General features: G+C 44.9%; 1 protein-coding gene across 4 annotated transcripts in view; it reads right to left on the minus strand.

Moving 5' to 3' along the window:
- Nucleotides 1–572: 572 nt before the first annotated feature.
- LOC147452823 (putative phosphoadenosine phosphosulfate reductase) overlaps nucleotides 573–24,170 on the minus strand; it is a 66,665-nt gene continuing 43,067 nt past the window's right edge. For all 4 annotated transcript variants that reach the window (XM_086518417.1, XM_086518415.1, XM_086518413.1 and 1 more), the window contains exons 5-10: nucleotides 4,371–4,436; nucleotides 4,218–4,277; nucleotides 1,757–1,812; nucleotides 1,396–1,546; nucleotides 956–1,091; nucleotides 573–873 (exon numbers count right to left, since the gene is read on the minus strand). In XM_086518417.1, the coding sequence (XP_086374543.1) occupies nucleotides 1,026–1,091; nucleotides 1,396–1,546; nucleotides 1,757–1,812; nucleotides 4,218–4,277; nucleotides 4,371–4,436 (399 nt within the window). In that variant the 3' untranslated portion in view covers nucleotides 573–873; nucleotides 956–1,025. The remainder of the gene's footprint in view (nucleotides 874–955; nucleotides 1,092–1,395; nucleotides 1,547–1,756; nucleotides 1,813–4,217; nucleotides 4,278–4,370; nucleotides 4,437–24,170) is intronic.

The following is a 24,170-nucleotide window of genomic DNA, read 5'->3' on the forward strand; positions in this document are numbered from 1 at the left end:
TAGGTGTTTTTGGACAAGTCTCAAGATCTGCAGTCTGGGTGTGGATGGTGGTCCAGCTACCTGGTGGTGTACGTGACTGCTTTGTTGGGGAAAATTTAGAGCATCACGTCTTGGTAGTGTTGTATCACTTGGAGGTTCAAGAGGTCTTGGGGAAATTTATGCACATATGGTGATCCATTAGTTTTTCCCCTCGTCTTTATGTGTCGCGGAGATCTTGGAGGGTTTCTTTGACCATCCGCTGTATTTTGTAATGTGGCTTAACAATGCAGTGTCATTGGAAGAGCCTGCCTTCAAATATTTTGTAATATGAACAGGGTAAAATTCCGAGAGAGAGAGAGAGAGAGAGAGAGAGAGACTTTTGATTATGATTCGATCCTGTGGAGAGTAGAACACCAAGTTGTCATCATAGCATCACCATAATTCTCCCCTCACAAAGTGCAATCATAAGTCATATGAAAGGCATTCAAGTTTAGGACTTGGAACCTCTTTAGCTCGTAGAAAAACGGGCAAAACTGTCTTGCCAGAAAAAACAAATTGTCACACACTGAACATCAAAAAGATAAGGCACATACTAATGCAAAAAACACACATTGAGAGGCTTGGAATAATACATTACATAGGTAGAGGATGGAGTAAAGGCCCTGCCTTGTATGGATATTTACTAAATACAATTCCTGTACTCATCTCTTACTCTTGAAAAGCTTCAATGTACAATGTCAATATCTAAGGTAAGCCAGGATCTCACTGTAGTACCTAGAGCTTGCTCGTTTAAAATATAGCACAAGTCCGCCCATCCTCCGTTTTTACAAAGCTTCACCATGGGTGCGAATATGCAGATTATAAGAAAGCCGCCTGAAACATTAAAAAACCCACCTGCCATCCCAAAAAATATAAGAGACAAATCCATAGATTATCCTACAGTCCTTTTCACTATATGGTGAGCAATCCACTTTACCTCTTTGCAAGATGCCATCCTGACAGGCATGACATGAAGCTTTCTTGAGTGAACAAAAAGCGGCATCATCCTACTGTGGTCCTCCAACATGTATGCCACACTCTGTTTTGTCTGAGCCATCCTTGTTTTTCAAGCCCTGTAACACAAGTGAACAACCCTTGTATAAGAATTGGGAAACCTCATTGGCATAAGCCAGCTTTTGCAGTTTTTCTTTTCTTTGAATCCCCTCTAGCCACCTTTGTGTGCGAGGCACCATGTACCATATGATAGCCATATGCATTGTCACCCAATCCTATACCTATATAGAAGACTACTTTGGACACACGTATTCAAGTTAATAGAAGCATCTCTCTTTGTCATTATGAATGGTTCTCTTAATTTCCTCCCTAACCCAGCAAAACTTGACTCAGGAGTCCACCAAAATGTGAAACATCACTTACCTGAAAACGACCAGACCTTTCCCCTCCATATTCAAACCATTGATCCTTGGGAACAGGCAAAGTACTTTGCACATCGCCAACACTAGGGTAACCCTGATCATGAAGAGGATGATAGGGAACTCCATTCTTTTCCAAATAATCCCAGACATCCCTGCATCAATTTATGGTAGAAAAGCCAAATCAGCTTACATCCAAGTAATGAGAGAAAACCAAAGAGGTCGATCTGTTCATAAGATCCCCTGCAATAAGCTCAATTCAAGAGCTTCAAATAGCAGTAATCAATCGATTAAAAGGAGATGCCTGGAGATGCTTATAAATCAACCATTAAGAACCCCTCCACATTAGTAGCATTACACTGCACCTGAATTCCCAATATGCTAATGGTTGTACCTTTGCCCTTGCACCATCCTCCACAACCTGATGGCAAAGACAAATTGAGATCAGCAGAAGGAGCAGTCCTTCATACGACACTTTACATGACTACAATTACAGGGAAATAAAAAAACATAAAAACAAAGAATGATACAATAAACAACAAATGTAAAAGACCGATTACAAACTTATTTTACTCAGGTCTTCAAGCGTATAACCTCTTTGGGTACTTCATCATTAATATTAAATCCTTCACCCAACTCCATGGTCGAGGAAAACTTGGGCATATGAAAAGGCTAGGACAAGAGGGTTCTCCAAATCAGCTACTACCAGCACCAAATTACCACCAGGAGGGTGAAAAAAAAAGCATAAACCAGCAGTACGCTCCTCTTTTTCACGAAAAATAAGCACCACAAACTCGCACAGATCACCGATCCAACTCGAGAGCATGCTTTGACTCTACAACTCTCCAAACCGGGCAGCCACTGGATCTTGAGTCTAACACGATGAATCTCCTCTGTAATCACCTCCGAGTGCGGGCAAGTGCAAGAGGGGGAACTCCTCAGCTGTCGTAACCTGCAAGAGGCAAAAATGCTAGAGAGAGATGAGATTGCTGTGAGAAAATGTGCCAGGAGAAAACGCTAGAGAGAGGGTGCGTAGAGAAGAAGAAGAAGAAGAGAGTTTTAACATCGTAGGAAACTATCCCAAGAGACCTTAAAGATCTAGCCGACGAGGAGAGAAAACGCTAGAGAGAAGGTGCGTAGAGAAAATGCTGGCTGCGATCAGCAATGATTGGAATGAATAGAAGTGTACAACAGGCAGGGGTCCCTGTATAGGCTCCCTATCAGCATGCCCGACCTACACATGCACCACATGACCTCTACGATAGAGGGGGCACCCAATAATAATACCACATCAGCTCAACTACTAATAAACTGGACCAAGGGACCAAATATGGTCCCCGGCCGAACAAAATCAGGGAAAATTGCAGAAACTGAGGACTTGACCCCGGGAAACCCTAGGAACAAGGGTCTTGCCTCATGCCAGCCAGGTGGGCAAATACATAGCTCATACCACCGGAAAAGGTACGTCTACCTCAAATACGGCTGGGCACAGCCACAAAACAGCCCTCACTTCCTGCATTGCTCCAGGGCACCAGAGCCACCACCTGACAGAAGATGAAACTCTAACAGTCACCAAATAAAGGAAGGGACAGTTTAAAGAAAAGTCTCCAGGAGCAAAAGGATCCAAAATAAAAGTCTGCCAGACTGCAAGCAACAGCACTTGAAAAGAAACAAGAAATCCCTCAAAAAGCAAGAAGTGAACGTTTTGAATGTCTTCACCCAATTTCTAAAAGCACAAGATCCTGCATTGAAAATTAAAAGAGCAACAGTAGTCTACGTCCCTACACGAAAACAGAAAGAAAATATTGAAGCAGGGTGACATAAAAAGTTTAATGGTTTCTAGCATTTTGGAGTTTCAAGGTGGTAAGATGCTTACTCCAAATGTAAGTTAGATTTCATGCATGCCCACACGCGGACGATGTCCAGCCATACAGACATGCACTTCATTTTGGTTATTTTGGGTGAACCTGAAGTATTAGCAATGGTAGTTTGCAGAAAATAGCCAGCCGGAGTCAATGACCACTGACGCTATGTAAGAAGGCTCGGAGCATTGCAGAGAATGCCTCGAACTGCCGAAGACAAATGTCTCCATACTAAGGAGCTTCTTCAATGGAGCCAGAGGCCTAATCTATGTCTACGAGCCAGAAGAGCAAAGCCATATATGCAGCCAAAAATTCAGATGCAAAAGGCAGCGCAAATTCATTTCTACTAGTTCAAAGAACAAAGGCACAGCAAGCTTGAGATGCCAGTGACCTCGTCAAAATGGGAAACACAACATAGACAAAGAAATGAAAGGTAGACACTCATTTTCCCCAACAAGATTTTTGTTTACTTCAGTTTGTTGAAATGCTCAAGCAACTCTCCCTATAAGCAACAAACTTTCATTGACGATTACATCTACAAAACATCCTGATAAATGCACTCTACAAAAGTAAATAAAGTGGGCACCTTTGATCCCCTTTATAACCAAAACGCTTGTCAAAATGGGAAACACAACATAGACAAAGAAATGAAAGGTAGACACTCATTTTCCCCAACAAGATTTTTTTTATACTTCAGTTTGTTGAAATGCTCAAGCAATTCCCCCTATAAGCAACAAACTTTCATTGACGATTACATCTACAAAACATCTTGATAAATGCACTCTACAAAAGTAAATAAAGTGGGCACCTTCGATCCCCTTTATAACCAAAACGCTCTCATTGACTGATTACACTCTGCAATAGTATACTAAATAATGTGCGCACCTTCAAACTTTAACAAGCAGCAAAACCAAGTTCAGCATTTACATGTTCCTTTGTTTGTTTTTTTTTCTGGATATAGTACCTCAAGATGTGCCCTCTCTGCACCATGATCACGCCGTCGGCCATTAATCATTGCATCCACCTGCAGTCCAATTGATCTGGTTGTCATTAAATCCAATTCTGGGCCCCCACAAGACAAAGAGGATTATCCATTACGTCCAGTTACCAATCTGACCTTCAGAGTATCCAAAGACCGGGAAAAGGGCTCAACTTTGCAAATTCTGTCATATTTGTCAATATCCTGTGAACCACCAAAAAAAAATGGATAAGATTTTACAACCAATTTACCCTTCACAGTACTGGGCTACCAAGGTAAATGGCCACAGCCCCTTTGTAGCATGGTTGTGTCTGTAACAAAAAAAGTGTTGCTAGCCAGCGTTGCTCCCTCGCCACCCTCTTCGTACCTGCCAGCCCGGGTTCCTCCTGCCTACTGTTTCCTGCCACTTGTGAGCCACACCCTCATCTCCATCAGCCCGCGTTGCTTCTCCCCCTCCCGCCTGCTGTTCCACTTTTCCCTGGCAACAGTGAATCACCCGCTTGCTTCCCTTGCAGCAGCAAACCTGCACTGCCTGCTATTTCCTGCAGCCAACTTCCAGCCGGTCTGCCAGCCTACTGGAACAGCGTTCCGGGCATGTGGCAATCTCTGGAATGTCTCAGAACCACCAGCCGTTCCGGACAAGCAGGTGATACTGGAACGGCCAGATTTTCAGATTTTAGTTTTTCTATCCAGTGAGCCTCCCCCTTATAAAATGCCCCTCCCCCCACCCCTTACCTTCACAATGCACACAAGCTTTCAAGGGCCAAGACTCAAGCTCTACCCTCTCTAGTCTCGACTCTCAAGCTCTAGCCTCTTTCAAGCTCTCAAGTCTACAAGGCTACATAGTACAAGCTATCTCCCTCTCTCTCTCTCTCTCGACTTCAGAGGGAGGTACTTCTAGGAGTCCTTACAAGCAGTCACGGATTGCTTCTCGGTGTTTGGTACGACGGAAGAAGAGGGCGTTTCTAGCTCAACTAGAGCAGGATTTATATCAGTTGTTTTTGAGCCAAGATTCAAGCGAAGCCTGGCGACTCTTCCATGAGCACTCTCCCTCACCAGTCATCACTTCTACGGAGGTATGGGGTCAGTATGCATCATCCCTCTACACAGTCTCACGGCAGCCACCTCTTCCAGATCCACCAGAGACATGCCCACACACGTGCTTTCTTTACCTCCGAGATGGTAAAGAAAGCCATTGACAGGGTGAAGACCAGGAGAGCATATGATCACGACGGCCTGGTAGCAAAGCATTTTATACATGCCAGAGATCTGCTTGCAGAGCTTCTAGCAAAGATGTTCAACTGGGCCATGTGCGAGGGCCTACCTGAGAGTTTGTCCACTATCGTACTTATTGTCAAGTCACGGGACCCTATGGAGCTTGGGAACTACCGCACTATCATGATTGGACACATTGGCACAGTTGTACGCATCCATCCTTGAGCAACAGTTAAGTAGATGGGAGGAGAGAGAAGGTGTACGGGCAGCAGGACAGGCTGATTTCATGAGAGGTTTCTCTACTCTTGATCATATTCTGACACTCAAAACCATTATTGAGCAGGGGAGATCAAGTGGGAGACGGCTCTATTGTTGCTTTGTGGATTTCCGCAAAGCCTTCGATACAACGCCCAGAGCTAGATTGATGCGCAAACTGCAGGAGATGGGAGTACCCAAAGAGCTTATTTGGGGGGTCATGGGTCTATACAAGTCAGTAATGGGACATGTATGCACTCCAAAGGTGATTTCTGATTTGGTTCACTCCACTATTGGGGTGAAACGGGCCGCTATCTCCTACACTATTTGGCATGTCTGTGGATGAGGTTGCTAACTACATTGAGAGGGATGGAGACAGAGGAGCACATGTCACGTGACACATTCAACCCTATGTGTCCGTGGACAAGCTACAGCATAACAGGGTTCAGTCAGTCCATTCAATCTAGATTTAGAAGTGATCTGGCACTTTTGTGCGTCTATTCGTAGACCGTGCATGCCCAGTCACTTAGCATAGATGCATATCCTCTAGTTGCACACAGCATGATCATCAGAATTCCCATCAGAATCCATTAGAATCAGTTAGGGGAATTTTCCAGTGATTTTAGCCTATTTTCCCTATTTTTGACATTTTTCACTTATTAATTTAAGTGACTTTCTAACAAAAGTAGGTAGGGCAATTTTGCTAAGTTAATATATAAGCAAACCCAAGTTAGCACTTTCTGGCAGAAGAGGCAGCAGGAGCTCCCCGCTCAACAGGCACCTTCTCAGCAAGAACCCATCAGCCCTAGCGTTTTTGGGCATCCTCAACACCCCCCAGATCCCTAGCGTTTTCAGTTGCAGATCGCCATCAGCAGTACTAGCATCCTAGCGTTTTCCCTTGCCACCATCGCCAGCATCTCCACCTGCCTAGTGTTTTTGCTAGAACCACCCAAAGCTGCCAGCGTTTTGGATTTTCAGCATTCGGTGTACAAGGCAGCCCCAGCGTTTTTGGTTTTCAGCCTCAATCGCATCAGATGGTCAGCGTTTTCAGCCCTATTGGACAGCAGCAGATTCAGCCCTAAATGATTGCAGAAGATCTCCATTTTCAGCCCATAAAAACGCAGCCAAAACAATCATTTTCAGCCAACGAAACAGCCCCGAAATTCAGCAGATAGAAGACCATAGATTTCAGCCCTAAAGTCGTCGTCGTCGTCATCACCGTCGTCGTCATCGGCATAGTCCCAAGTTGCATCAGTCCATTGCATCCGCATTGTACCACTTTGTGCAATCAATAAGTAGACCACTCTCGCCGACGAGAGTGGGGCCTTCGGAGGAGGGTTTTACAACGTCTCTGGTGTCGTATCTCTCTTCTCTCTCTCTCTCTCAGTCTCATACACTTGCACGCACAGTGTCCATTCACTTTGTTTGTGATCATAGCACTTTCCATTAAGAACGGAAGGCTCTACCTTCCATAAGAACTAAAAGGAACCCTTGAGCACAGTTCGGAGCACTCATCTTGAGCAAAGCGCAAACATTCATTCCGCTGCACCTAACATTGGTATCAGAGCTTTGGCAGTGTTCTGTATCACTCAAGGAAAGAACCACAAGAACCACAAGAAATTTTTTGCTTGTTGAGGTCGCACGAACCCAAGTTCGCTTGGGCGTGTCGATTCCTAATCGTGTTTTGTTGAAGAGTGACAGGAATCCCAAGAAAGAAGGGCTTGTCCAGCCTCCCCTTGTGTCTCTTTTCACTCATTGAGAGCGGACCGTGCACTTAGCGGCCGGCCAATCGACGTGAGGTAGGAAAAAGCAACCTTCGTGTGAGCGCAAGGCCGCCAAGGGTGCGCCCGCAGAAAGGAATAGAACTCGAGTGAAGAGAAGATCCTTCTCAAACGCGATTTGCAAGCGAAAGAAAACCTCAAGAACCTCAAGGCCCTCAAGAACCCAAGACCCTCAAGAACCCAAGTTCCTCGTGGACTTAAGGACCAAGGATCATAGTCCATGGTCGTCACCCGAAGCGGAATGGATACTTCGCATACAGGTGATGAGCATGAGAGAGGCGGCGAAGATTTTTCCCCACCAGGAGACTTTTTCGACCCTCCCCCTTCGCCATCTACGCCACCAAGTGTACCAAACCCTATGGAGGAAATGGTCAAGCAGATGATGGCCATGATGGACAAACAAGAAGCAAATCGCCTTGCTTTAGAAAGTGAGCGTGACGCACGCAAAGAAAGAAAACAACAAAGAAAGGCGGAAGAGGCAGCACGAATCGCGGCCTTGGAGACCGAGCAAGAGGCTCAAAGAGAACTACAAACTCAAGTATTGGTTCGACAGGTACTTGCCTCGAAGACCGAACCACCCAAGGATCGTGGGAGTTCATCAAGTAACGCAAGCTACGATGCGGATTCCAACCATCCAGTCACAGAGAAGTTGACCTTCAGTAAGTATGATGGTAAGATGGATGCTACGGTTATTCATTTTTTGTTGCATCAATTTAATGCTTATTTTGTGACAACTAAGAAGACACGAAATAGCAAAGTTTTGACGGCAGCTATGTACCTTGCCGGTGATGCCATCAATTGGTACCACGCATGGCAAGAGGCACAGCTAGCCGCGCACCTAGAGGAAGCCGACGGATTCATGTCCCTTTCCTGCAATTGGGTTGATTTCCAAGACAAGCTCAAGGCGCGGTTGATGCCACCTCAGTACCTGGCACGATTGAAGGACGATTGGCGCTCTCTCAAGCAAAATGTTATGCCAGTTATGTCTTTTTATAATCGTGTTTTGCAGCTAGGTACTCAATTACGAAAATCGGATGATGAGCGCAAAGAGGTTTTCTCTTTGGATTGGACGAGTATATCAAGTACGATGTCGAGGTTCTTGATCCAATCGATCTCAACAAGGCGGTAGCGATTGCTCTCGCACAGGAGATGAAGCACAACAAGGGAAAGCCTGAGGAGAACAAGACTTCCACAAGTACCTCGCAGAACCCTCATAACGGTAAGAATGGTAAGAATGGTAACTCTTCTAACCAATCTTCCAACAGTCTCTCAGAAAAGAATTCTTCCAATGAATCTAAGGGTAAGGCTAACACAATTGCTAAACCTAAGCTTACTCCAGATGAAAAGGTAGCACAAGGAATTGTAGAAGGATACATCACGTCGGAAGAGCAAAGCACTTATTCTAAGGAAGGTCGTTGTTTTCATTGTCACATTAAGGGTCACATAAAAAGAACATGTCCTAAGGTTGAATCGAATGAATCTAAAGAATCCACAGAACCCACTTCCTCTGTCAATACAATGAATGATAACACGAGTGTGCCCCACGTATCTCCTGACCCTCCTATTGATGATTCTCTCATTAAATGTTATGGTCGTACGTCGGGGCAGCGTTTTGTCATATTGTTTGACCCAGGTAGTATGCATGATGTGATCAGTCCCTCTCTTGTTGAGAGAGCCCGCCTCGAAGTTAGTCTGAGATCTCCTATCGAGGTCTCTGGCTTTCGTCCCGGTATGGACGCTCTCATCCCGGAGGAGTGCCTTGATGTGTTTTGTGGAATTCAACAAGCTGCCTTCACTAGAAGATTTGTTGTTTCTCCTTTCTCAGGATGTGATATGATTTTGGGCATACGATGGTTTCGTGATAATGACGCTCTCATGAATTTTTCGGCTAACACTATAACTCTCAATGCCGACAGTGATTCTCCTATTGTCATTCATGGAGAGGACAGTTTTCATTATCCATCTCTCATTGCTAAGATGAAGCACAAGATTGAAAGGATTAAGGAGAAGGACACTCTCTCAATCTCTTCTTCTCCCAAGCATGACACACAGGATTTGCAGGATTATGAGAAGCGTGATGAATTGAATGATAATGATGAGCATGATGATTTGAATGCCAATGATTTGCATGATCAAGATGTGATTTCTCACGAGCATGATGATTTGCATGAAGATGATATGATTGTTCACAAGGATGATGTGTTAGTGGATGCTTTTTCTAGCGAAGCTAACCTCGCTGTAGATTCGATCAATCACGAAGAACCGATCTTGGCTTTCGAGTCAAGATCCAAAGAACCCCCACAGGACGATTCGATCATTCAAGAAGAACCGATCTTGACTCTCGAGCCTAAGTCCAAAGAACCCTCACAAGAAGTATTATGTGTTCGCATGATTGATACGCACGCATTGTTCGAGTGTTTCATTCGTGATCGTTTCCTGTATTTTAGTCAACATCGTTATGTGATCCCCTTTCCTAGGCATGACATATTGTATGTTGAGCACGTTTCTCTCATGGATGAGCACGAATGTATGCGGATTTTTCATGAAAAGCTGAAAGGTTTGTATGTAAGGAAGTCACATTCCATGTCTCTTCCTTGGCATGACACAGTTTCCGAACGAGCACATGAAAGTATGAGCACCAAGCGTGGGCGTTTCCATTGTGTTTTGCCACAGTTGATTGCTCTAGATCATAAGAGAGAGATTCGATCTCATTGTTTGCATGTGTGTGGTGAACGGTTTGGCACTCCGTCTCTTTGTTCATCTACATTGCATGCACAGTCGTTGAGGAAGACAAGATTTTTTTCCTTTACTTTACATGGAATCAGTATGTTCATGGTTTTGTGTTGGAAATGGTTTCAGGAATTTTCAGCCATGGAGATTCTTGAAGAAGAAAGAAGCTGGTCTCTAGACGAAGTTGAAGTAAGGAAGGAGCCATAGAAGACTTTGAGTCGCTTTCGACGCGGCCCAAAGAAGCAAGCGTTGCAGACCTTAATGAAGTTCAAGTACCGCATGACCCACACATCGGAGTGGGCCGGCGAAAAGTCCCTTCCAGGATTCCGGATGCTATTGGCGATCTCCCTCGACGCCATACAGTTCGATACCAGTACCTCACTTTGAAAAGGAGGAGATGTCACGTGACACATCCAACCCTATGTGTCCGTGAACAAGCTACAGCATAACAGGGTTCAATAAGTCCAGTCAGTCTAGATTTAGAAGTGATCTCGCACTTTTGTGAGTCTATTCGTAGACCGTGCATGCACAGTCACTTAGCGTAGATGCATATCCTCTGGTTGCACACAGCATGATCATCAGAATTCCCATCAGAATCCATTAGAATCAGTTAGGGGAATTTTCTAGTGATTTTAGCCTATTTTCCCTATTTTTGACATTTTTCACTTATTAATTTAAGTGACTTTCCAACAAAAGTAGGTAGGGCAATTTTGCTAAGTTAATATATAAGCAAACCCAAGTTAGCACTTTCTGGCGGAAGAGGCAGCAGGAGCTCCACGCTCAACAGGCACCTTCTCAGCAAGAATCCATCAACCCTAGCGTTTTTGGGCATCCTCAGCACCCCCCAGATCCTTGGCGTTTTCAGTTGCAGATCGCTATCAGCAGTACCAGCATCCTAGCGTTTTCCCTTGCCACCATCGCCAGCATCTCCAGTTGCCTAGCGTTTTTGCTAGAACCACCCAGAGCTGCCAGCGTTTTGGATTTTCAGCATTCGGTGTACAAGGCAACCCCAGCGTTTTTGGTTTTCAGCCTCAATCGCATCAGATGGTCAGCGTTTTCAGCCCTATTGGACAGCAACAGATTCAGCCCTAAATGATTGCAGAAGATCTCTATTTTCAGCCCATAAAAACGCAGCCAAAACAGTCATTTTCAGCCACCGAAACAGCCCCGAAATTCAGCAGATAGAAGACCATAGATTTCAGCCCTAAAGTCGTCATCGTCATCACCTTCGTCGTCATCGGCATAGTCCCAAGTTGCATCAGTCCATTGCATCCGCATTGAGACCACTCGCTGACGAGAGTGGGGCCTTCGGAGGAGGGTTTTACAACGTCTCTGGTGTCGTATCTCTCTTCTCTCTCTATCTCTCAGTCTCATACACTTGCACGCATAGTGTCCGTTCACTTTGTTTGTGATCATAGCACTTTCGATTAAGAACGGAAGGCTCTATCTTCCATAAGAACTAAAAGGAACCCTTGAGCACAGTTCGGAGCACTCATCTTGAGCAAAGCGCAAACATTCATTCCGCTGCACCTAACAGCACAGTTGGCAGGGACATGGATCCCACTATTGTTATATGCTGATGATGATGTGTTAATTTCCGCAGGGGACGCAGCGTCATTTGATGCTTTGTACACATTTGCCCACAATAGTGGATTGTTTGTTAACCTGGGGAAAACCAAGGTTATGGTGTTTAACACTGCACCACAGTGGGTCAAGAGGTCAACACCCACTTTTAGATATGGCCAGGAGACGGTGGAGGACAACCCAAAACGGAAACGGCAAAAACTAAAACAGAAAAACCAGAGTTTCAAAGTTTCAACCTCGATCGAAACGGTTAAGAAAGGAGGAGGGTTTTAGGTGGATCCCCCCAAGCCCACTCAATACTTGGGTTGTCAAATTGGTTTGGACTTGACCCCAGAGTAGCAGATTGCTCCTCTCCTCATTTCCATTAGGAAGAAGCTGCTTCATTGTGTTGGAATTAGGGTTGCAGAGAAACGCACACAGCTTGGAGAAGACGAAGGAAGCTCAAGGCACACAATAGAGAGTGTTTTACTTAGTGTGCAATGGAAAGATAGATAGCCCTAGAGTGACGGGCGTATATACAATGCACGGGGAAAAAACCTCCTAAAGAGGGAAAAAATGCCCCGGCGGTCCTAGTGTGTTCACACACATCACTACCACACGTATATGGTAACAAATCCCCCTTGGAGTGATGCGGTGAACGAGAGCTGGCACATAAGTAAAGGGAAGTGCCATACGTGACACATCCCAACCCTATGTGTCCGTGGACAAGCTACACCACAGCAGGGTTCAGTCAGTCCAGTCAGTTTAGATTAGCAATGATCTGGCACTTTTGTGAGTCTATTCGTAGACCATGCATGCCCAGTCACTTAGCAATAGATGCATATCCTCCGGTTGCACACAGCATGATCATCAGTATTTCCTTCAGAATCCATCAGATTCCATCAAGGGAATTTTCCAATGCATTTAGCCTTATTTCCTATTTTTGGTTATTTTCGCTTATTATTTTTAAGTGACTTTTCAACAAAAGTAGGTATGGCAATTTTGCTAAGTTAATATATAAGCAAACCCAAGTTAGCAGTAATTGGCAGAAGAGGCAGCAGAAGCTTCCCACTCAACAGGCAACTTCTCAGCAGTACCCCCCAGAACCCCTGGTGTTTTGGATTTTTCATCCTCGCCTACACCATCAGAGCCCTAGCGTTTTGGATACAGACATTAGCCCGGCGTGTCCTCTTGCAGTTACCGCGGGCAACATCAAATCCCCAGCATTTCCCCCCCTTGCATGATCGCCCACAGCACCATTCAGCCTAGTGTTTTCCCTTGCAAAAATGCTACATCTTCAGCCAGCGTTTTCCTTGCAAAAACGCCAACAAACCTCAGCCACATCAGCGTTTTGAGATTCAGCCCCAATCTGCAGCAGAGACATAGCGTTTTCAGCCTATGGTACCGCAGCAGATCAGCCCCAAGTTGGTTGCAGAAGGACCTTCATTTTCAGCCAAGAAAACGCAGCCAAAACAGTCATTTTCAGCCACCGAAACAGTCCCGAAATTCAGCAGTTAGAAGACCACAGATTTCAGCCCTAAGTCGTCGTCGTCATCGGCATAGTTCCATTGCATACGCATTGTACAACTTTGTGCAATCAAAGTAGACCACTCTCGCCGACGAGAGTGGGGCCTTCGGAGGAGGGTTTTACAACCTCTCGGGTGTCGTATCTCTTCTCTCTCCTTCTCTCAGTCTCATTCACTTGCACGCACAATATCCACTTACTTTGTTCGTGATCATAGCACTCTGCATAAGACGGAAGGCTCTCTCCTTCCCTAAGAACTAAAAGGAACCTTGAGCAATAAAGATCACTAATCTTGAGAAAATACAACATTCATTCCATTGCACCTTACACATGCCCTGAGGACATGATCAGTCCACAAAGGGGAGTAAGCCTAAAGCTTTGAGAAAAACTTCGAGCTTCTCACGAGACAATGCCTTTGTGAAAAGATCTACAATAAGGGGAGTAAGCCTAAAGCTTTGCGGAAAGCTTCGAGCTTCTCACAAGACAATGCCTTTGTGAAACGATCAGCAAGGTTGTCCTATGTTGGCACGAGCCTCTCCTTGACATAGTGGTAATGCACCTCAATGTGCTTTGTGCGAGCATGAAAAACTTGGTTCCTCACAACTGCCAATGCACTCTGACTGTCAGTGTAGATAGTGTTAGGAGTGTCCTATCCAACACCCAAATCAACCATAAGGCGTTTGAGCCATACACACTCAACCGTAGCTGTGAAGACTGCCCTGTACTCAGCCTCACAACTAGAAGTGGCCACAGTAGGTTGCTTCTTGCTCAACCATGATATACATGAACTGCCAAGTATGAAACAAAAACCACTTATAGACACTCGCGTGTCAAAACAACCATCCCAATCTGAGTCCGAAAAAGCATGTAAGTCTGGCGGCAATGATCCCCCCTTGGGATAAAACAAGCCAAGATGTAAAGTGCCACTAAGGTAGCAGAAAATCCTCTTGACAACCTGCCAATGCTTAGACCCTGGGCTATGCATAAATCTCTTGATCTGTGAGACTGCAAACTGAATATCCGGCCTCGTGTTGCATACATAAATGAGACAGCCAACAGCAGTTTGGTAAAGAGTGACATCAGCAAGATCACCAGCATCATGTAGTCTTAACTTCAAACCTGTTTCCATGGGAGTGGCAATAGGTTTGCAATCGTCAAGTCCAAACTTACATAGCAATGTTTCTATGTAACTTTTCTGACACAAGGCAATACTGCCATCACACTGCTTAAACTGTATACCCAAGTAATGATGCAACAGCCCCAAATCTTTCATTTTGAAAGTAGCATTCAAATCAGCCTTAAATTCAGCAATATGTCTCTCATTTGGTCCAGTGATCAGCAAATCATCTACATAAAGAACCACAATGAGAAGTACATCACCCTCGCGCTTTACATACAATGTGCTTTCTGTTGGACTGTTACGAAAGCCTCGTTTGACCAAATGAGTGTTAGCCTTCTCATACCAAGCACGAAGAGATTGCTTCAACCCATACAAAGCCTTCTTACATCTGCACACTTTGTCCTCTTGTCCTTTCTTGTCAAAACCGCGAGGCTGCGTTACATAAACTTCCTCAAATATGTCACCATTCAAGAAAGTAGTAACAATGTCTGATTGATGTACATCCCAACCAAAATAAGCTGCCAATGCACATAGAAAACGCACAGTAGTCATACGACAAGTGGGAGAAAAAGTCTCTTCATAATCTATGCCTTTTTGCTGTGCTTAACTCTTTGCAACAAGTCGAGCCTTATGGTGATCAATCTCACCATCCGGCTTGCGTTTCCACTTGTAAATCCACTTCGTACCAATGGCCTTTTTGCCAGGAGGCAAATCACGTAAAGTCCATGTGTCATTTTCTATAAGTGCATCATATTCTGATTGCATGGCAGCCATCCAATTTTCTGAATTCTTTGCTTCATCAAAAGACAGAGGTTCCTCAACATCATGTGGGCTAGACATAGCCAAAGCATAACAATCTGATGCATAAGATGCATGGCGAGAGCTTGAACGAGTACGACTAGACAAAGGTGCATCCAATTTACTGTCACGCAATGTATGCACCAGCCATTTTGGCATACCTCTAGCCTGCTCATTTCAGCCCTTTCCTCATCAAGTACATCATGTACATCTGCATCAGTAATAGGCTGATCTGTAACATTTTCGAAAACCCCCATAGGCTCTACATTTGCCTCATTGAAATTTACATTTGAACTTCCTCCACTGAAAAGAGGCAACAAAGTGTCATAAATGTCCTTTGAGCTTACATTATTGTCTCTAGTACATGACAGCAAGGGCTGAACAGAATCTTCCACAAACACTACATCCCATGAAACCAGAATACGCTTTGTTTGCGGATGATACAACCTGTAACCTTTGCTTTCAGCACTATAACCAACAAAAATACATTTGACAGTCTTATCATCCCATTTTGTGCGCTGTGTTTGTGGCACCAAAGCATATGCCAAACAACCAAAAACACGCATGTGCTCAATAGAAGGCGTTCTATCATGCCATGCTTCATATGGAGTAATAGACTGCAAAGCTTTCGTAGGACACATGTTTAGTACATAAGTGGCACACATGATGGCCTCAAGCCAAAAAGAATGCGGCAAAGCTTGACTTCTGACCATACATCGTGCCATTCCGTAAGTGACCTGTTTTTCCTCTCAGCAATACCATTTTGCTGAGGCGCAAGGCACTGTACATTGGTGTTTTATCCCACGACTAGCCAGAAATGCATTAAATTCATGAGACATGTACTCTCCCCCTCGATCGGAACGGAGGGTGCCCATAGTACATTTCGAGACATTTTCAGCCATAGCCATAAATTGTTTGAAGCACATAAAAACTTCGAACTTCGCTTTAAGCGGAAATACCCATGCATGCCTGGAGTAATCATCAATGAAAGTTACAAAGTAAAAGTAATTGCCCAAGGACAGAGTTTGCATGGGCCCACAAACATCACTATGCACAAGCTGCAGCCTGCATGTCGCCCTAACTGAACCATCCTTTGGAAACTTCGAACGTTGCATCTTACCCAAAATACAACCTTCACAAACATGTTTGACAGGTGCTTCAAGAGCGGCAAAGAAGCAACCATATCAGATTTCTGCATGCCAAAGTTTTGCATCTGAAATAGCCCTTGAATCTGCAACTGCATTTGCAAAATTTTGTCCACACTTGTCATACAAAGTGAGCTTATACAACCCACGGCACAAAAGGCCAAATGCAACAATTTCATCACCAAAACTGAGATCATGAACTGTACATCTGTCATCCACAAATTTGACTACAAGTCCAAGTCTAGCAAGTGCCGATACATACAAAAGATTCTTCTTGATCACAGGTACATAAAGTGCATCAACAAGTGTAAAAAAACTGCCATTTGCAACAGTAAGCACAATCTTTCCAACTCCCTGAACAGGATAAGAGGCATTGTTGGCACAAGTGACTGAATTCCCATGAGAGACAGACTCGAGAGAGGTGAACAATTCACGATGTGAGGTAATGTGCTTTGTAGCACCACTGTCGAAATACCACACATGTGAATCTGCAGCAACCGACATGCATGCATCATGGATAGCAGGATTGTAAGTGCACTCTGCACTAAAAGCCCATTCTGCATCAACATCAGCATCACAGTCTCCTTTCACAGAAGACTCAACAATGGCTGCATTTGTAGTGGAACCAGCATTTACAGTGGAACCACCCTCTTTCTTCTTAGCCTCTTCGGCCTTCAACTTAGGACAATGCTTGATCAAGTGATCATTAGCTTTACAATAATGGCAACGCATCTTCTTTTTGCCCTTATCACCAAAATTTCCAGACGAATTGCTGCCAGCAGAAGCATTAGGAACAGAATTTTTGCCACTCACAGTAGAACCATAAGAAGTGGCTACATTGTTGTTACCACCCTTTCTTTGAGAAGCAATAAAAGCCTGTTCAACTGCACGCTACCTAGTCTTGTTTTTCCTGGAAAGTGACTCTTGCAACAGCAATGTGCATAATGCATCAAACTTGACAACTTCAGGATTTTCTTGGGTCATAAGTCTCCAGTACACAGCTCGATAGGGCCACCACATAGTGACAGCATGGAGAGAAGCTCATCCTGCTCTGCAACGGCTCACTTGCAGGAGGAGGGTCTCACGTCCAAGTTCTTGGCAGGGTTCTGGGAGTGCTTGTGGGACAACAGACAGCCAAGGAGGGGCACCATGTTTCAGTGGCTAGTTGCGCGTGGAGCTACTACAGTTGGGAGTTGGTTGGTGCACAACGGCTTCTCGGCAGCTTGCGCTACTTGTGACCACCCAATTGAGACCCAGTATCACTGCCTGTGGGACTGCCCTAGAGCACAGCAGGTTTGGCTATGGCTTCTTCAGCTGATACCAGCACTTTCTATAGCAAGTCAGTACACCTTGGGGGCCGCAATAGTCCACACTCACGGGCCTTGCACTCCATTTTGAGATGGCGTCATCCAGCAGGATGATAGTGATCCACGAGGGCCGGCCTGCACTCCAGCCTACCACAGAGCTTGTCCCTCAGGAGTGGAGCAGTGAGAGAAAGTGGTGTTGGGAGCTCATTTGCGGCCTGACATTGTGGTTTATCTGGCAAGCCATATGTTTTTGCATCTTCGAGGCTCAACCTATTCATCCGGCAGATACTGTTCGTGACATCTAGCTGCAGCTCATCCATACACTCAGGGGCCAAATTGAGAGACTTCAAGGTAGCTCTGACCGCATCTTCAAGGCTCGACCTATTCCTTCGACAGAGACTGTTCGTGACATATGGCTCGAGCAAGTCCATACACTCAAGGGCCAGTTTGAGAGACTTCAAGATAGCTCCGACCGCATGCAAGAGCGCCGCGAGGCCTTCTTGCGACTTTGGTGCCCAGGGCCCTACATCACTATGGTTCATGGCACGCCTAGATGGCAGTACCGTCCACCAATGTGGTTGTTTCCTCTCCTGATTTAGCCCTCATTGTACATATCTTGTTTTTTCATTGGGAGAGTCTCCCCACATGCTGATGTAGCCCTCTCTAGTAGGGGCAAATTGCAACCCTTTGATGCGTCATATGATGGGTGACATTAAGCATCGCGAAGGGGTTTTACCGTTAGCTCGATAAGAGAGACCGAGAAACAAATATTCCTGATGCGTCACGTGATGGGGTGACGGGAGCATCAGAAAGGGAATATCTCGTTGGTCTTGCTAGAAACCCGAACTGGAAAGAGGAATACGCGTAAAGACGCAAGCACAAGAATAAAGATGGGTTCTAAGAAGCTTTTCTTTAAAAGCGGAATATTTTAACGTGTTTTCCGGAAAGAGCAAACGCTTTTCCGCGAGGAATCTATGTCTGCATTGCATTTGTGCATGTGGTTGCATCCAGGGATGCCTGGGAAGTGTTGTGAAAGCATTGTTTTTAACTTATAAGGTTTTACTGAGTTTTTGGGTAGATTCAAACCAATTTCAAAATATGTTGGCCGCCCACTTAATAAGTGGGCAGCCACCTCGAAAATAAAGAAGCAAAACAAGCGAGAGTTTTCTCTCTCTCTTTTCTGGAAGAAGAGCAACAAAAAAAAAAATCCGCCGCAATCTCTATGCGGACAGCAGCCTGCGCTCAGCTATTCCTGCCATGGCCAGGGAGCTATAAAAGCATCACACGCCCTCACTCAAGAGAAGAGTTGCCAACGCCAGCAAGAGGAGACTTTGCCGCCAGAAGACGAAAGAGATCGCGAGACTACGAAGCACGGAGATCGTTTTTCCCGCGCAAGAGCAACAGGTATCTATTGTGGATTCTCCATACAAGTTGTTGTCCCGTGTTTGTGTGTATTTGCAAGTTCTTCATCGCAAAGGAGAAAGCAGGAAGGCTTCAGCCTACGCTTGGGAATTCCAGGAACGGAATTCGAAAATTGTCTGCGGAGTCTCTACTCCGAGTACATACGGAAAAAGGATTCACAGCTCGTCTCTCGGATTTCCCTCACGTGAAGGAACGACCCTCGAGTCTGAGAATTAGAACGGAGGAGTTTTCTCCAGTTCTTGTGCTTGTAAAAAGATTCTCCCTAATAAAGGATTCTCTTTAAGGGGGGGAGACCAACCCATCTTCTGGTCCCAAATACTGTGTCGAAGTTCTCCCTCAACTCTATTTAGTTGAAAGATTATTTATTTTTTATCTTGTTGATTATTCGTGTGCGCTCCCGTTTGTGACAGTGATATCAGAGCTCGGATTCCTCTCTTTCTTTGCAAAGGAGGACAATTCCGGGAAGGAACAGGAAGAGCCATGACAAGCCACGGAAGAACCACTGAAGACGAACTTCAACAAGAGCGAGCCCAACTCGCGGAATTGCAACAACTTATTTCATTGCCGGCTGTCCAAAAGGCTTTGGACGGAATCAAGAAGCAGCAGGGAACGGATGTCGATGGGCGTTAAGAAAATCCTGCTAATGGATGTAACCGGCAAGGGGATGGTGCCAAAAGAGGTGCCGAAATGCACAAGGGATCTCCGGATCATGACAAACGGCCTTCCAAGAGCAAGGGACAGAAAAAAGAACTTTCTCTGCTTAACGAAAGCAAGGATGTCTCTATCTCTTCTCCATCATACTCTCCTGACTATACTACTACATCTACTTCTTATAAGTATATAAATCTTCTCCCAAGAAGAAAACACCTACTACTTCCCTACATACTACTAAAGAGAAGCCCCAGTTCAAGAGGGATAACCACAGACGTCACAGCAAGATGCAGATTTTCAAATCCGGTGACAAGGATGTGAAGTTTGATAATTACACACGACGGAGAGATATCTCCAAGGCACTCTCTTTGTCACGTGCACATCTAACCCTATGTGCATGTGGACAAGCTACTTTAGGTCCAGGGTTCAGGTCAGCTTAGGAAGTGTTTTGGCACCTTTGTGAGCCTGTGCGCAGGCGGTGCATGTCCAGGCACTTAGAGTAGTTGCATATCCTCTGGTTGCACACAGCATGATCATCAACATTACAGTCAGTAGCCTCATGAGCATTTAACAGTGCACAAAACCCATTTTCCCTATTTTATCCATTTTTCACTTATTATTAATAAGTGACTTTGTTGGGAAACTCGAGAGAGCAAATTTGCTAAGCTGTATAAAAGAAAGCTAGCGCTAGCACTTTCTGGTAGAAGAGGCAGCAGAAGTTCCCACAACTTGCAGTGCACCTTCTCAGCAAGACCGGCAAGATCCCCTAGCATTTTTGGCCAACAAGACCTCTGGCGTTTTTCATCAACAGAATAAGCCTAGCGTTTGCTTCAGCAGATTCAACCTAGCGTTTTGCAAATTGCAGATCAGCCCTGGCGTTAGCGGATTCTCAAGATCAGCCTGGCGTTTTCCAATTGCATACCCATCCTAGCGTTTTGCAATTCCGGTGTTAGATCAGCCCAGATCATTAGCATTTTCAGTTTGCAGCACCTAGACAATGCAGATCAAGTCCCGAACCTCGCAGATCTCACCTTTCCGCAGCAGCAGATCCGCGCCGCAAGGTCAGATCAGCCAGCGTTTTCAGAATCAACCCGCTGTTCGTAGATTTCTGCATCTGCGTTTTTAGCGCATCGTCGCCGCGTCGTCGCCATCGCCGTCCTCACCGACACAGTGTCAAAATTCAGCAACTGGTAGATTTGCAGATTTCAGCCCCTAGTGTATTCAATTTTCAGCCCGTCTCGTCGCCGTCATCATTGTCGTCGACATCGTCCGCAAGTCCATTGCATCTAGACCATTGTACCAGATTGTGCAATCAATAGCATAGACCTCTCTCGCCATAGAGAATGGGGCCCTTGGATGAGGGTTTGACAACATTCTGGTGTCGTATTCTTTTCTCTCTCTCTCTCTCTCAGTCTCAGCACCTTCATTCACAGTGTTTTTCCACTGTGTTTGTGATCATTTGCACTCTCTCACTAAAGGAACGGAAGGTTGTCCCTTCCATAAGTTAAAGGAACCCTTGAGCACAGTTTGGAGCACTCATCTTGAGCAAAGTTCAACATTCACTTCCACTGCACCTGACTGTCTTTCATAAGGCAGTTTGAAGTTGCTTTCGCCAACAGAAACTTCACTAAAAAATCCAAGTTGCATCATGTTGGGATGCATCTCAAGGAGACTGCAAGCAACTGGTGGCTAGCCAAAATTCTAGAAGGTACTCAAGCCAGAACCTGCTCAATTCAAAGCTGAATTCTATGAACAATTTCTTCCACCTAATTTCGAGAAGGACAGTCGAAAGGAATGAGTTTGGCTCCCCCAGAAGGAACAAGAGAAATTCACGGCTTATGTTGAAAAGTTTTGGTCGGTTCTTCTGAAAGTTACGTCTTTTATGAAGATTTCCGAGGAGGAAAAGATGCGAAAGTTTGAAACAAATCTTCAACCACCACTTCGGAAGAGCATGAAGGTGTACCCACACGACACCCTTCAACCGATGATGGAGTTGGCAATCATTGCCGAGGATTTACATTCCACTGGTACCTCGAGACGGATAGAACATGGCACATATCGTGCAAGGCAAAGAGCGGTTTATGATGACAATGGCAACCAAGGTAAAAAGCGTTCCCCAGAGAACCCGGATCAGCCTAAGAAGATAGAGGGTACCGGAAACGGCTTAAGTATCTCACGCCAAACCAAGTACAGACCTTCAAAGAACAAAGAAGGTGCTTCTACTGTGGTGAGAAAGGACATATGAAGCCCGACTGCCCAATTCGACACCAACGACAGGAACAAGCATTTTTTAAAAAGGAACAATCGAAGAAGGAACCCACTCCACCGAGCTTGAATTCCATTCCTGATGTACAAGGGAATACAGAAACCGAGAAAGGGAAGCGCCAGCTCCTTAAAGGCTGGGGATCTGTGAATAACCAACAGGTGTTGATCCTCTATGACCCTAGATCGATGGACAACTTCGTCTCACTGGAAACTGCAGAACGCTTGGGCCTTACACTGGCTCAACTTGGAACTCCAGTAACTTCCGGATCGGCATTCGAGGGGTTGACCACCAATGCAACTCCCGTGCAAGGACAACTCAATCTTCAGATTGGTGAATACAAGGACCGCGAATGCTTTTTGATGGCACCCATCGAGAGATGTGACATCATCTTGGGTATGCCATGGCATTACCATATGCAACCGGTCCCAGATTATGTAGAAAAGACCCTCGCTTTTGAGCATGAGGGCAAGAACATTAAAATTTTTGTTAATGCAAGAGATTTGGCTATTCCCTATTGTAAGCCATATCTCCATTAAGAAGGAAATAAAGAAGTGTTTCTCCTTACTTGATTTTCGCACGTAAAAGAGATAAAACTAATGAGGGTTCGCTCTCTAGTTTGGAAATTAAACGTTTTCAATTTCTTGAGAAGTATAAAGATTGTTTCACCGATACTCTACCAGACAAGCTACCTACAAAATCCAGAAGATCATCGCATTGATCTCATACCAGGTAGCTCTCACAAAAACCTACCCCATTATCGGGTTGGTCTTGCTCAGCATAGGAAATTTTGAAGCAAGTCAACGAGCTTCTGGAAAAAGGTCTAGTGCGACCAAGTACTTCACCTTACTGATCTCCAGTTCTACTGGTGCAGAAGAAAGACGGCGCCTTTCGAATGTGCATAGATTATCGATCTCTAAACAAGATCACTACCAAGAAACGCTTTCCGATACCCCAGATTGATGATATTCTCGATAAAGCATCTTTAGTTGCATTGACTTAAAAATTGGGTATCATCAGATATGCATAGCCCCTGAGGATGTCCTTTCGCACAACTTTTGGACTTTATGAATTTTTGGTAATGCCGTTTGGCTTGACCAATGCTCTTGACGCATTCAATCGAATGATGGATCGAATTTTCAGCCCACACCGAGCTTTCACAGGAGTGTTCTTTGATGACATATTCGTCTTTTCAAAGACTGAGGAGGAACATCGGAAGCACTTGGACATAGTGTTTCAGGAATTGCGAAAGCAAGAGTTACATGTGAATGCAAAGAAGAGTGAGTTCTTCCACACTGAGATACACTATCTCGGCCATATAGTCACACAACAAGTGAAAATGGATCCCGCAAATATCCAACTCGTGCAAGATGGCAAACTCCCACTGCGGTACATGATGTACGAAGTTTTTGGGGATTGTGTTCCTACTATCGGAGGTGTATCCGAGGCTTTGCTCAAGTAGCAGGACCACTTCATGACCTAACAAGGAAAAAAATCCCTTTCAAGTGGGGATCGAGACAACAAGGAGCCTTTGATAGGCTAAAGTACCTATTAAGCCATGGACCTATTTTGATAGTGCCAGACTCAAGAAAACCATTCGAGGTCCACTGCGATGCTTCAGGTGATTGCATGGGTGCAGTGCTTAACCAAGAAGCCCATGCAGTGGCTTATGAAAGTAGACGACTTAAGGATACAGAATTGCAAGCCTCGATCTACTAGAAGGAACTTATGGCTGTGATCCATGCCTTGTCTACCTGGAAGCACTATCTTCTAGGAGCGGATTTTGTGATCAAAACCGATCACCAGAGTTTGTGGTATTTTGTTACGCAACGGAAATTATCTGAGAAGCAAATGAGATGAGCCAACTTTTTGTCCATGTTTCACTTCCAGATCCTCCATACGACTGGGAGTAAGAATGTGGCTGCAGACGCATTGCCTAAACGACGTAGTTACTTCTGTGTATCATGAAGAACTACAATTACTTCCAGAGTTGTATCTGAATGACCTAGACTTCTCCTTCTTTTGGAATAAGTTACAGAACGGAGAGGATGAATATATTCGGGATGGTTACCTCTATCACCACCAAGCAATTTGTGTGGCAAAACCATTGAGAAAGAAAATCATGGAAGAAGCACATGCTTCACCTTATGCGGGTCATCGAGG

The sequence above is a fragment of the Adiantum capillus-veneris genome, chromosome 8, assembly GCF_014529385.1.
Source record: "Adiantum capillus-veneris isolate H3 chromosome 8, ASM1452938v2, whole genome shotgun sequence".
In the NCBI taxonomy this organism is placed as follows: domain Eukaryota; kingdom Viridiplantae; phylum Streptophyta; class Polypodiopsida; order Polypodiales; family Pteridaceae; genus Adiantum; species Adiantum capillus-veneris.